At 41.5% G+C, this 14,441-nt stretch overlaps 1 protein-coding gene across 1 annotated transcript in view; it reads right to left on the bottom strand.

Annotated features, from left to right (window-relative positions):
• Nucleotides 1-8,367: 8,367 nt before the first annotated feature.
• LOC145405341 (uncharacterized) overlaps nucleotides 8,368-14,441 on the bottom strand; it is a 7,610-nt gene continuing 1,536 nt past the window's right edge. Inside the window, exons 2-3 of the mRNA XM_080276752.1 lie at nucleotides 14,000-14,168; nucleotides 8,368-8,490 (exon numbers count right to left, since the gene is read on the bottom strand). Of these exons, the coding sequence (XP_080132878.1) occupies nucleotides 8,368-8,490; nucleotides 14,000-14,168 (292 nt within the window). The remainder of the gene's footprint in view (nucleotides 8,491-13,999; nucleotides 14,169-14,441) is intronic.

The raw sequence follows: 14,441 nt of genomic DNA, 5'->3' as shown, positions 1-14,441 counted from the left end.
CAATGCTGATAAATATACCATTTCCCTTACGGTTCCCTCCCCGCCACTGACACCATACCAATATACTGGATGGGTACAGTCACCATAAAAAAATCCTGTTTTCTTTCCTGCCTCCCTTTCCACGGACTTTGATATTTAGTGTGGTGAATCCGCAGCCACCGATGCTGATGACTTGGCTTTTGATTAATGTCATGAGAGACGTTTGCTGCAGATCAGCACATGCATATTAAAATGTGTAGAGAGAGGGGCGAGACAGGCGACAGAACATTTGATGTTGACTGTACACTCGAGGGGCCCTAAAAACTGATCCATCCCAGCCGACCCAGAGACGAAGCCCGGGTCTTTTCTGGACGAAGAGTCACCCAAACCATCAAGAGTAAATCACACACGGATACTCGTTTTGAACCTTCTAAGGCCTCGTAACCAATCACTATTTTTTTTTTTTTTTAAATAGGATCAATAATTGTACGAAATATACCCGGCTGTTATTTCATTATCAGGGTGTCGCATTTTGTATAAGGAATGTTTATTTCTTTATTTAGCATATTTATATTTATATCGATATATATATAAATATATAAATTCACTTAATTTATTTATATTTTATTTTATCATATATTTTAATTTATCTAGTGTATTTATATAAAAATCCGTACGTATAAATATATATCTTTATTTATCAATATGGATAGATAGATAGACAAATAAATAGATATAGATATAGATAAGTTCACGATACAAACGACTCATAAGGCTGCGTGAACAAGGATTTGATTAGTAATTATCAAATTAGGATATTTTAGCATAAACTGTGTGTAACAAACATATCTCCTCATATCCAAACATTACTAATTCTAAAACGACGGAGATGAATGATATGAGACGCTTGTCCACACAAAAGACAGGGTTCTCGTCCAACCACAGCTACACCTTTGGTCAAACACTGTGAATCTCGAGCAGGTGTTCAGAAGTGTCACTTTAGTTTCCACTTTAAAGTTCTGAGCCATCATTCCTCTCCAACTGTTCGAAGGCTATCCATGGAGCTTAAACACAGTATTATACTTAGAGCATATCATTATCGTTTTTTAGGCAGGCATTTGTTTAACATGGTGAAATACGTGAAAACACAATTGGCTTTTATGAAGCCTCGGATGGTTCATAGCAGGTGCTCGTGTGTGCGTTGCTCTTGAATGTTAGGGTGAACCTCGACCAGAAAGGATTCTGGGCTCATATCCGGGTTTGGCGAGGCTTGTTTAGCTTTTGGGGTTCTCTAGTGAACGTACAATTGACTACATATGAACCGGTACGCCATCAACGTGTAGTAGAAGTCTAGCATTTGGTACACTGAAAGTCTTGACCTAATAGCACGTTTGTTGGTGATACCGGCATGAATGAGTGGAGATGTCAAAGAGTGGATGAACTGACCGCATAACTGTGATGCGTGAACGTCGGAGTTTGTTGTTACTCATAGACCTCCCGTTCACACAGACATTCTCCCAGGTTCCTGTGTGGAAAAGTGTACATTGTGCTCTCTAGTCTTGCATGTTGCAGGGACGGTTCAGTCTAAATTTTTGAGGGTCGGAGACATTATGCCTTCATTATGACATTATTAGTCAGGCAGGCAGTCAATGGTTGTAAAAAAAAAGTGTTACAAAAATGAAAATGGTTTCTGGAAAGAGAAAAACAAGTAGGGGAAACATCCGAAATGCTGACTGAGACGTCCTCTCAGCGCAAAAGAATTGGGTTGCTAAATAAATGGATGTAAATCCCTTGGGCTTCATTAACTTGCGCCCTATTCTCGTCTGGGAAGGAAACTCCTAACACATTTTCCTAAGCTACGTATTTTGTTTATTGCGCCGTATTGTCCTCTTCCGTTTTTATTATCCTCCATATATCGCCATACTCAGCATAAATAACATATGAACGGATAATTACTCTCCACATCCAGAAATAAATCGCTAAGGAAGTGGTGTTGCGGAGCTTCCATAACTGAGGAGAATATGGGCCTTAGCTCCTAGAATATGGTGACTGTGTTTTCTGAATTAGGGAAAAAAGAACTCTGGTAATGAAGGGATTAATGAGAACTATATTTAAACCATTCAGTTCGAATAATTTCAACAAAGCTGAATAGAAGCTTCAACATAGCAAGAACTTAGGAAAAAAAAATGTCATGAGAGTTAAATTATGATTATAACAAAGTCTGTCGCAAAAGACACATAAATTGGTACTGTAAGAGACAACAGTTCGCCAACTAACCCTCTGCATCTGCTTCATATTAATTTTACGTACGGCATGTCCGTCTTTTCCTCTCTGGCGTTTCGTACCAAAGGACACCATGCTTGGGCTAAGAAGCATTGGAAGCCCTTATCATATTAAGAAAAGTAGCCAGCGGAGGAAAGTGAAAAGCAGAAGAGGTGAAATGTTAGGCGAAATTTTATCCCAGACTGTAAGAAGTCCATTCACGTAACATAAGGAACAGCTATCCATTGTGAAAACTTGTATATAACAACCCAGGATATATGACTCACTCTTACACACAAACACACTGAAACTTCTGCCGTTACACTCTGCGCCTCAACATACAGTAGTATTTCATGGCTGTGTTATTTGATGTAATGTTACTCGTTGTATATGAAGGTAAGCAAGAATGTAAATTATGGAGTATGGTATAAAGTTGTGTATGTTTATATGTTGTCATATTTTCTGATTCGATGTACATTATAAAGAATATGCACCGCACAGTTACAATAAACATTCCACCCATTTCAGCAGAGAAAATCTAATTTACCTGTGAATGCATGATATGGTTTTATTAACCTACTGACCACAGCTGCAGACAATAGTATTGTTCCATATCTCAGTTAAGCAGCAACTGGAACTCTTAGACTATTCTGAAAAGTTTGCTAGGCTCCCAAGATCACGTCATTGGGTTTCTAAAGTTATTGGTCACTGTCACATCATTAGTTGGTATGAGGTAGATCAGTATTTATGTCTGCAGTTGTTCACTAGATCTGGTTGAGGACATTTTTCACACCATTGTTCATGAAGAGATTGCGGAGTTTTGTTTTGATCGGCGTGTGTGTGTGTGTGTGTGTGTGTGTGTGTGTGTGTGTGTGTGTGCTAACAATATAACCCAAAATTTTTTGTCCCCTTGGGGAGGGGGGGGTAAGAATACTTCCCCAGTATCCCTGCTTGTCGTCAGAGGCGACTAAAAGGGCCTTTTGTCTTCAGTCATTCTCTCATTACTGTCCTCTTCATCTCTTCTGTTCACACTCTCTTCTTGCACAGTCCATATTTCTTTCCACCTTTACTTACCCTCCTTTCAGGTTCATCATTTGGTTTCATGGCATGGATAGTTTAACGGCCTCCCATTGACATTGACTCTTCCTCCTTTCGGGAAGGGTCAAGCCCGCCGGCTCTATCAATGCTGACCCTGCCAACACCAGTTCTTTCAATGTCGACTTTAATAACATTGACTCTGCCAACGCTGGCTCTATCGATGCTAACTCTGCCAATGCCGACGTTATGAACTTCGACTCTATAAACGGCGAATCTATCGATATTAACTCTACCAATGCCGACTCTATTGATGCCGACTCTGCCAACGCCAAGTCTATCAACATCGACTTTGCCAACGCCGTACCTATCAACGTCGACTCTGCTACCTTCTGCCTTAGTGCCCTTTCTGGCTTGGTGCTAGTTCTTTATTGATCCTTCTGATATTTTTTAAATTAAATTTGGTGACATGGAAGTGCTTCATCTATGGCCATCTCTTCTAGGATTAAGGCGTTTTCCTCCAGGCAGATGGACTGACAGATATCATCATCATCATGTGAGGCAGATGCAGGGGGTGCATAGTCTCACTCACCCTCCGATTCCACCCACAAAAGGCCCCTTTGTGCAAGTCTTCAGGCAGTGATTCTTTTCTCCCTCAAAGTATCTCTTGACATACATGATCAACCTGCTCCAGCCATGAGTTCCGAGGCCTTCCCCTTGGTCTCCTGGTCTCCACGCCAGGTTAACTCTCAGAGGTCACCCTGTGGGCAGGGTCAACCTCAGGAATACTGGTAACGTGCCCATATAACTTGAGTTGGCACTGATGTATTATGTGGGAAATGGGCCTTGACCCAGGCTCATGGAATAGTCACTCGTTATGTATCCGGTCATACTAGTGATACCCCATGATCCTGCGAAGGCACTTAGTACCAAATGAGTCAATCATCCACTTCAGGTCACTCTGTAGTGTCCGTGTATCGTAGCCATAGAGTAATACAAGGAGAGCCACTGCCTTGAAGATGCAACTTTTCGTTCTTCTAGACAAATAACAACAGCTAATACCCGAGCCGAGTGAATTCATAACTCTGTAAGCCAGACTAGTGCAGGGAGAAATTTTATCATCTGACTTTCCGTGTTATTTACTACACAACCACGATAAGTAAATCCTTCAATGACTCACGTTCTAACCACATGCTTGGACAGACTGAACTGCTTCACCCAACAAGCCACCAAATGCCTGGACTTTGGTCTTTGCCCAGGACACCATTGATCCCAATGGCTTGCACTTAGGTGTATCTCCAGCCAAGTCAAGATTAGTTACCCTGAAAATGCCAGTTGATACTCCACAGTGACTTTGACTCACAGCCCGGCCAATGCACGTGCTTAAAAGCCTGGGAGCAAGGACTTGTGCCTGTCTTACTCCAGTACTTACTGGGAAAAAGTCACATATTTCTTCCCCACGCTTGACAACGCTCTCAGTGCTTGAATGAAGGCCAACAGTCAATTGGATTATCTCTGCTGGGATCCCATGGAGTCACAGAAGTTCCAGTAGAAAATCCCAGTTTACTCATTCAAACGTCTTCTTGAGATACACATAGGCTGTAGGCAGACGTTACTGAACTCAAGGTGGCATTTCACGAGAGCTCGAAGAGATAGGATGCAGTCAACTAGACTTCTTTGGTCGTGAATCCAGATTGATCAAACCTCTGAAGTTTTAGCAAATGGTCCCAGATGTCTCAGGAAAATGTGAGCAAGAACCTTGCTTGGCACACTAAACATTGTAATACCATGGTAATAAATACAGCCACGTTGGTCTCCTTTCCCTTTCCAGATAGCTGTGACCAAACCCCTTGTCCGATCAAAAGGAAAGATACCAGTCCTCCAAATGATTGCATGTAATGCCCTGATCATGGCTTCACCTCCAGATTTGATAAGTTCTGCTGGGATGCCACAAACACCATTTTTCAACCAATCCACTGCCTTTTTTATTTCCTTTAAGAGATGGCACGGAATTTTAGCTGGCAGGAGACCTGTCAGTGGCTGTACACCACGTGACGGATGCTCTCCACTGGGAGTTCAGCCACATGCGGGTAAAGCTGCTGAAAGTACTGTCCAACGAGCCCTATACTCACAAGCCCCTAACACTATCCATCCATCTGCTGTCCAAACAAAGATAACCCTAGAGGTGAGTCTGGAATAGAGCCTCTTCAGGGCTTGGGAAGCAGGTTGAGGGTCATTTGCATGAAAACGGTCTTCCAACTTCGCAACGATTTCATGGACATACCTCTCTTTGTATCTTCTCAGCAAAACTCATTCCTGTGAAGATAGAAGTCTGTGCTGCCCTCGATCCCCAGCAGCACAACTCTCCGCAGCTGTGGTCAGTGTTCCCTGCGAAATAAAACCTTTCCTTAATCTCGGGTGCTCTCCCAAGCAGTGATCAGCTAGTGCCAGGGTAGCATGCTTAAAGGTATCCCATCGTTCAGCATAGTCTTCGACAATATTGACTACTACTAACCGATTCGAGACAGCCACTGCAGACTCATAAGCACATTGCTTATCCCTGTGTTTCTCAAGAGAGAACAGTTTTGTTAGCATCTTGAGCTTCTCTCATATTTGATTTGTAGCCTCAGAGTGGCAACAAGAGTGTAATCAGTACAAAGAGCTCTCCACTCCTGAAAATCCTGCAGGTCCGAAGGACCCTCCATCAGATACTAACGAGGATATGGTCAGTCTCCTTTGCAACTCTTCTGATACTGGAATACCAAGTCCAGCAGTAAAGTTCTTGCAGCTGGAACCAAGATCCAGAAATTCTGAACTTATGTGACTGCAAAATCCAGAGGGTAAGAACTGTTGGAATCCTCGGTTCCAGAGCCATGGGGACATACACATTTCTCGAAGCCTTCCGTCTCAGTCCCAGTAACTGCACTGAAGTTACCCAGGACCGGGAGCGTACCTAGAGATTTGGGGGCTCGGAGGGCTAGATTCTTTGTGGGGCCCCCCCTCCATGAGGGAGGCCCCGCAAAGAACCCAGCCCCTCTAATTCTCAAAACTTATCTAATATCTTAGCCGGGCTTGACGGTATGATAAATATATACATTTTTAAATAGTAATTAAAAAAACCTTATAAATTTTTAAGGCTTTTTGGGGCCCCCCTTCAGCTGGGGAGCAGTTTCAAGCAGCCCTCTCCCCCCCCTCCCTCAGGGACGCCACTGGCCAGGACCAAAAGTGTATCCCACGAGGAGCAGTGTTTCACAACTGAGTATGTTTTAACTTAAACAGCTCCTTCTCTTCAAGATCTCTCATCTTGGTTGGAGCATACATGGCAAAAAGAGAAATGAAGCTCAAGGAATGCTTCAACCTCACCAGCATTATACGTTTATCAGCGGGAGTGAGCCTGTCAAACAAGAGAGAAAGTGAGCAGCAATTGCCACATCATCACCTCCAAGCTGGACGCCATCGTCACAGCCAGACCAGTAGTATGTATAACCATCGCTACTGGTCTCGCCAGCAATAATCAATTGGTTTTGAGCAAAGCTTCATCACATCGAAACGTCAGACTTGGGAAGGACTACTCTACTGGAACCATATAGCTGCAGTAAACCGATCTTTTACATCATCTCGCATGTATGACTCAGTTTACAAGATCTTGCAAAATTAATAAAAAACAAATGAGCTGTAATTTCACTTCGTTAGTTTGAAGCTCCAAGAGTATAACTGTACTGCCACTTAACGGAAACAGACCTTCGAAACTTGATGAAAACGACATACAAAAGGATGTGAGGTCACAGAAAAAATCATGATGTAATCAAATATTTCTAATTTCAGGACAACAATAAAATTACAAGAGACAACACAAAATTGAAGTAATATATAAAGTTGTCTTACTTAAAGCTTAAGAACATGATAATCGTTGCTGGTATCAAGGAAACAGCGATTAATGTGATAGGTCGATAGATTACGTCAGTTTGTTATCGTCATTCAATTCTTTCTTGGCTCATCATCATCATCATCATCATAATAATAATAATAATGATAATGATACTTCTACCTTTTCAACACACCAGACCTCCTTAGCACTCATGTCTGTTCCACATGGGGTCAGTATCCCTATTATTTAAGTCTTAATATCTAAAGTTAAAGGTATGATGAAGTCCTTACAATCTCCTCAGAAATTTCTGAATAAGTCGCCATAACGTTGTTTGTTCTACATCGGCCACTCCAGTTGTAGGAAGAATTAAGGAGAAATGTCATTGTACTGCATGAATTATAAAGACTGGATTATGTATCTGGTAATTATTTTTCGGTTTATAATAGAATATGAAAAAATGAAAATGCAGGACAAGGTTTATTACTATGAGTTTTGTTGTGCTAAGTAAATGTCTCCCTGTTTATAAATCTGTCGTTATGATGTCAGTGGTAAAGGTAAGAATAACTAGAGTACGTTAAGCTTCTTAGAATGTGTTAATGTGGATGAAATATAAGTGGGTTAGCTACTTGTAGACTAGATTAAATTAGAAAAGATAAGGTTAAATTTTAGTTACGTGAGATTAGCTTAACCTAGGATAAGACTTGTTGGTTTTGTTAGGACTAATAACAGTCGGAAACGTCATGATACACAGAAAAAAGGTAAGTATTACTAGGATAATAAAATCCTCTCTCGGGGAATAGGGGAATTGAGGGACGCCTGTATAACTGGACAGTGGAGCAGCTTGGTTATATCAGTGCCACCACATGAAGGCGCCCATCTCCAGCACCAACAAAATAAAGCTAGGTATTGTTAGGATGCTTATAATACTGTTTAGCGTTGTTTAGATACACAATATTAAAGGTTAGCATGCATGAGATGAGGTTAGTTTAGGCTGGGTTAAGACTGGTACACTGAGTTAACTTATTATAGACAAACTTAAGTTTGGATGCATCAAGTAAGGTTATGTTAGGGTAGGGTGTATAAATTCACGTTTAACACAGGTTGGAGTTCATTGGATCAAAGTAAGTTGGATCAGGCTTGGTTAGGTAAGCAGCCAGACTGCATCATTTCCGACTGAATTAAATTGGGATAGGCTAGGTTAGGGTGCACAAGATGAGGTTAGATTAGGATCGATGGCGTTGTTCAGCGAGGAAAGCGAGGCAACCGAGTCCATGGCCCAGTAGCAGCAAGATGAAGGCGCCCTGAAGGTGATGAAGCCCCAGCACCACAGGCTCATCCACACCGTCCTGCAGGGGAAGTAGCATGTACAGTGACCCAGAAAAGTATCCTTACTCGGGGTCTGATGGATACGACAAGGAACACTACGGTGACTGCAGCCTCGGAAGGGTTGGTGCTCGAGCGCAGAAGACGTATCTGCCATTATAAAGACGATAGTTATCTTGTAGCTCGACTTTCTATGGGCTGCAGTCATAATATTATAATGATTTTACTAGTATGAAAATATTATATTCATCATTACACAGGATGCTTAAAACACTATGAGAATGACGGCAATTAGGTCATGGGAGGAGATGCCATGTAAGAATCGATGGTTGCCTTACAGAAATAACCCAAACAAACGGTGATATGTAGACTGTGAATAATAGACACAAATATTATATCCTTTGTGTATTAAAGGTAACATCTAGGACGCTGGAAAAACATTTGCAGTAGTCATAAACCACCGTATTCGAAAACCACCATCCATGACTGTAAACGTGATTATTATAATACGTTTGACAAAGGTCTACGGCACCACCTTTGAGAATAAAACACAACACGGCCATACTATTATTTATCATAATTATGTCTGAAGAGGATTCGCACGTGTCTCAAAAATTGTCACGTAAATTTTCAGGTGTGCTTCGGATTCGATATGGATGGTCGAGTCGTTTATATTTCTACAACTGTATTTATATTGTATTTTACTGTATTTATTCAACTGTATACATCCATATGTATGCGTTTAGTATATTAAATAACAGGAAATACTTCCCTCAGCTCACGCAAAACCATAATTAGTGGATACTCAGGATTACCAACAGTTTCCATGACCCCTGCCTACATTTTCATTGCCAACAACATCGTAAGGGTACTTTTCTGTGTAATAGTACAGTCATTCATGAGAGAACCATCCACCTCCCCCCCCCCCCCGTGCGAGAGGCTTTGTAACTCGCGGCTATTCAGGTTTGGTAACAGTTTACCTGACGCCGGGTATGGGGGTGAGGAGTGGCGTCTGCAGGGTGCAGGGGAGCTGGGTTGCACGAAACTACTTCATCTCCCCCCCCTCCTCCCCCCCAAAACGCGCTCCTTCGAACCAGGGTTCAGCACGGTTGCAGCCACTCTGTTTCGTTTTGCAAATAACTCACTATAGACTTCTTCCTATGGGTAAACGTGATTACATCTATGACATAATACAGTACCTTATAATGTACTATTTATACTGCTGAATTACAGATCAAAGCCGTTCAATACACGGTCTGAAACACTGCAGTGTTTGGCGCAGATTAGCTCCCCCGCACCTCCAAGACGCCACTCCTCACCCCTATCCCTGGCGTCAGGTGCAATGTTACCAAACCTGAATGCCGCCAGCTACGAGGCCTCTCGCACAGGGGGAGTACTTTCTTTTATGAGTGACTGTGCTTTTTCGCTGACATGGATGAAATTTGGTATTCCGTCTGGCTAGCATTAGACGATTTTATATAACTGGAAGATCGTCACATTCGCCATAAATTGATCGGTTGACAGCTAGAGCCAAAGAAAGCTCCTTCATTTGAGGTTCAGTTTTGCCAGTCATGAAGTATTCGGAACTGTATTCAAAGCAAGCCTCTTTTCAAGTCTGCGGTAATTTTGTTCGTGTTTTTTATATAATTTTCCTGTTACTTTTATTACCACTGTTTTTGTCTTTGTGTATTCGTACGTTATATTATTAGGATATGTAATGTTTTGCTTTTCTGTATGGTGGTGTGGGTTATTCATGCATTTTCTAGGCTGAACAAGATTTCGAATTTGAACTGTGAATCGTTTCGATTTTTAAAATATCGTATTATGTTAAAAGTATAGCTTTATGTACGAGTATTGATATTTGTGTAAAATATTAGTGTATTTCTTTGAGAGTTTTTGATGTAACTGTTTTCATGGTAGGAAAAATATTAATTACAATAGAAACTTCATAGCGAATGAATGGCAGCTAACTGGGTGTGTTTGGCGGGAAAAGGTGAGGTTAGGAGTGTGAGAGGGTGTGTAGAAGGAGTCGGTGGAGGGACACAGCTGAGAGAGGATATGTAGAGAGAAAGTTTGGGTTATTCACTGCCTCCGTCTATACATTATTCACCTGGATGTACTGTGCTCTTTTTAAATCTAACGAAGAAAATTAAGCCTTGAGTCTACGTGGCCCAAGAAGCGATAAAACGTTCCATGACAAAGATATTCTGCCATGATGTTTCAGTTAATCCTTTTCCTTATGTACCAACGGATATTAAATTCAGAATGATGCCAGGTGATTTTATCTCTCTCTCTCTCTCTCTCTCTCTCTCTCTCTCTCTCTCTCTCTCTCTCTCTCCACCTGGAAATCCTGCCTGTCAAATGGCTAAGTCTCAAAACGCGACGTATTTTGCACTTCTTGTTGTCTCGGTACGATTTCAATCAGCATAAGAGACATTTCAAATTGTAGGGGTCAGATGTACTTTACACTAACCCCCTTGACAAATAGGAGGAATTACTGCGGTTTGAGAAAATAATAAATTCTGACGGTGGCGTGGGAACAACGAAAACAACTTACAATAACGAATTCCTGCCACTGAATTCCTCCAGTGAAGTCTCGCATCATATCTGCGAGGTGAGCCTTCAGTGCATAAGTAAGCAAGAAAAGGGTACGTGGGACTGCAGTAGGGCATTTTGGAGTGGGTATTCATTTTTAAAACAGAAAAAAAAAAAATGAAATCTGCAAAAAGGGACAGTCCTAGGGTGACATCTTCCAAAAGATAAAACGAACGAGGTCGACTTCAAATAAACCAACATGAAACAATTAAAATCTTAAATTCACTGACAAATAACATACTTGTGTGGTGAAAACTGTAACGGTTCTGAAGGAAGTTAATGTAGGAACCAACCTGGAGAGAGAGAGAGAGAGAGAGAGAGAGAGAGAGAGAGAGAGAGAGAGAGAGATTGAGGAGACTGCCAAACTTTATAAATGTTAAAGAGATGGCAGTAGAGGTTACTTTTTAGTTTACTATTTCAGAATATATTGCTCGCAGCTGACGGATGATATTTATATCGAAACAGAGCAAAAGAATGAAAACTTCAAAGATCAGCAAGTCTGACAATAGACTCAAACTTTTTACAAAGAAAATGAGCATGATTATTAAGTTATAGAGATCATACTGAAGCACATGAACGAAGATCAAGAAAACCATCAAGAAGAATAAAAAAAGATGTATGAAGTTTAACGTGAACAAAACTGAAGAAATCAGAGGTATGGCGGAAAGCTAATGCACAACCAAAACAGAGGCTGTGTATACGAAGAAAATATTTGCCCTGAATCCGTGACGGAGAAATATAGAACAGAATCGAAGAAGAAAAAACTTTGGTCAGAACAGTACATAACTGCAAAACTTTACAGCACAAGTAGCATGATAAAACAAAAAGGCAGTTCAGGATTGAGAAATGCATGACTGTGACTTCCAGCATAATATTAAAAGAAGTAAAAAAGAGCTTTGATGAGAATAGAAAAGGGACGGTGTTGATTGTTTTATCACTGATCGTCTTAGATTGTGGTCTAGCTTACCTATAGAAGCCAAGCAGAAAAGGTCATTTTTGCCTTTTAAATCATAAAACTGTAATCTCCTAACATTATTTATACAATCTCAATATGTTTGATACCGACAGAAGGGAGTAACATTCACATCTGAAACTCCATGGATAAAAGCACCTGAGCTGGTACAATGGAAGGTGCCATGAGTGGCTGAGTAGCTATAAGGAGGGAGCATCAAGTACCTCTTTCTGAAGTGACACGTTGTCTGTCAGATGTCAAGTCTTCAGAGGAGCCAAGGGACATCTAAAAGGATGTAAAGCTTAAGACTTTACCTAAAGGAAGGAGTTCTCCCTAAGCTTCACAAGGCTAGGAAGGTACCCATTGCTTTACAAGGGATGCAGTAAATAAGGAAATACAGAAAATCAGAATGTGTACAGTTTTAGTGGACTGGGCAACACCTTTGTTTGTGTACCTAAGTCTGATGGGTCCTGTGCATGCCTGTGAACATTTCAAAGTCACGAATTAACCAGTTTTCTGCAGGAAGATCCTCACGTTTCCACATATTGGGGAATAGTTTTGCTAAGGTGGCAGGAGGACAGATGTTCATCATGTTAGATTTGCAGCTCACGTTTATCATCAGACAGAAGTAATAGAGGAATGCAGGGACTTTTAGACAGTAAATACTCCACGGGAATTGAAGAGGTTCACCCGTCTACCATCTGGAATTTCCCCCCTCCCACTCCCTGCCATTTTTCAGTCATGGAGCAGGTGTTGTAAGTTTTTCCTAGGGATCTGCATCCACCTGGATTCGATGTTCTTGTTACGGGACGAACGTTTGAGGAACAGCAAGATTATCTGGAAATTGTGGTTGAGAGATTTCAGGTCTCAAAGATGAGAGGTTTCAGTCCTCAGAATTTGACCTCCAGAAAATTACTAAAACTCTACCACCAGTGACTTAAGATAACTGAGATTACCCCATGGATCGCTGATAATGCTCCATAGCTCCCTTGAAGGATCCATCTTCTACAGTTTAGGAACAACTGCATTGGTGGTTATGTGACTGAATGACTGTACAGTTGACAGGCATTATTTTTCCAGACTCCACTCACCTCCGTTTAACCTTTTAATATTAATCACTTCTTCTTTCTGCCGTTATAACTTTTTCTACCTTAGAGTCACATTCCTTTTTGTTATCTGACGCTCTTTGTATTTACTCATTCTTTCGCTTTTCCTATTCATCACTGAAAATTGTAAGGTGGTCAGTTTCATACCTCCTTGCCTCCTCTAGCTGTTACTTATTGAGGGTCTTTGAAGAATACATAGGGTGTAGTAGAAGTTTAATCTCAAGACTAGCTTCCATGAAGATATGCAAGTGTAATCTAGTCAGGAATAAACTGTAGAGTCCACCTCGTGTATTCTTCATCTACCATTTACCAATCCTGTTACAGTGCCACACGATTATTGACATTAATCGTAGCCTGATTTAGCGGGTCTCTTAGTAATGGGGGATATAATTTGACATTCCCAAGCTAAAAGGGCTAAGAGTGGAAATTTTTAATGCACTGGCTTCTATCACTGGTATTTATTGCGACCCTGATTCCACCATCCTCCTGCCGCGTCAATGTAAAGGGTCTCGACTAAGCCCAATATCATCAGGGGAGGGCAAAAACATAGTGAAAAATGCGTCAACCCGCTTGGCGCACGTTACAGATGGATATTGCATGGTATTGCCTATCATCTCTCTCTCTAATTCCATCACACCAGCCCGGCATGACAGACCAAGGGTGTATTTAATAGATGGCATTAGTGGCGAAGTGATGGTGAGTGAAGATGTTTCTTGTCATGTACGTGTATAAGGTCTGCTAGCCTCGGGGACTGGACTATTATACCCATACTCGGACAAGAGAGAGAGAGAGAGAGATTCATACTTTTCTCTCGTCCTACGACTGCTGTGAGACTCGCTGAGGTTGTGTCGGCAAGAGAAAACAATAGATCCTGCTTACACCAGCGATGGACACAGGGAGATTATTTGCTTGGTGTTTCGTGCCCTCCTCCCGTCGTGTCTCCCTCACTCTGGTGTTGATCACGTCGTCCATCCAGTGCTTCATCAGGCCAGCTTCCATCAGCCTCTGTCGGCCATTGCTGAACCGACGCAGGAAAGGCGCACCCGGTCTGTTGGTGTTCAGGAAATGTATATAATGAGAGAGAGAGAGAGAGAGAGAGAGAGAGAGAGAGAGAGAGAGAGTCACTTTGTTGGTACCGATGGTGGTTACGAATCTATGTAGTAATAAAACTCGTGGATTATACAATCAGAGGGCAATGCGGGGTCCTGGCTGTAAGTGTTTGATATATATTTCAGTGTGGAGTTTGCTGTCTTTTCCAGTTTCGAGCCACACCAGAGGATCAGCTAAAAGAGACGTTGATAATAAAAACGCATTAAATTCA

The sequence above is a fragment of the Coenobita brevimanus genome, chromosome 66 (assembly GCF_032717465.1).
Source record: "Coenobita brevimanus isolate Jiangsu-jjx chromosome 66, ASM3271746v2, whole genome shotgun sequence".
In the NCBI taxonomy this organism is placed as follows: Eukaryota; Metazoa; Arthropoda; class Malacostraca; order Decapoda; family Coenobitidae; genus Coenobita; species Coenobita brevimanus.
The sequence above is the reverse complement of the archived record's forward strand: the minus strand, read 5'-3'. Positions and strand labels throughout refer to the sequence as shown.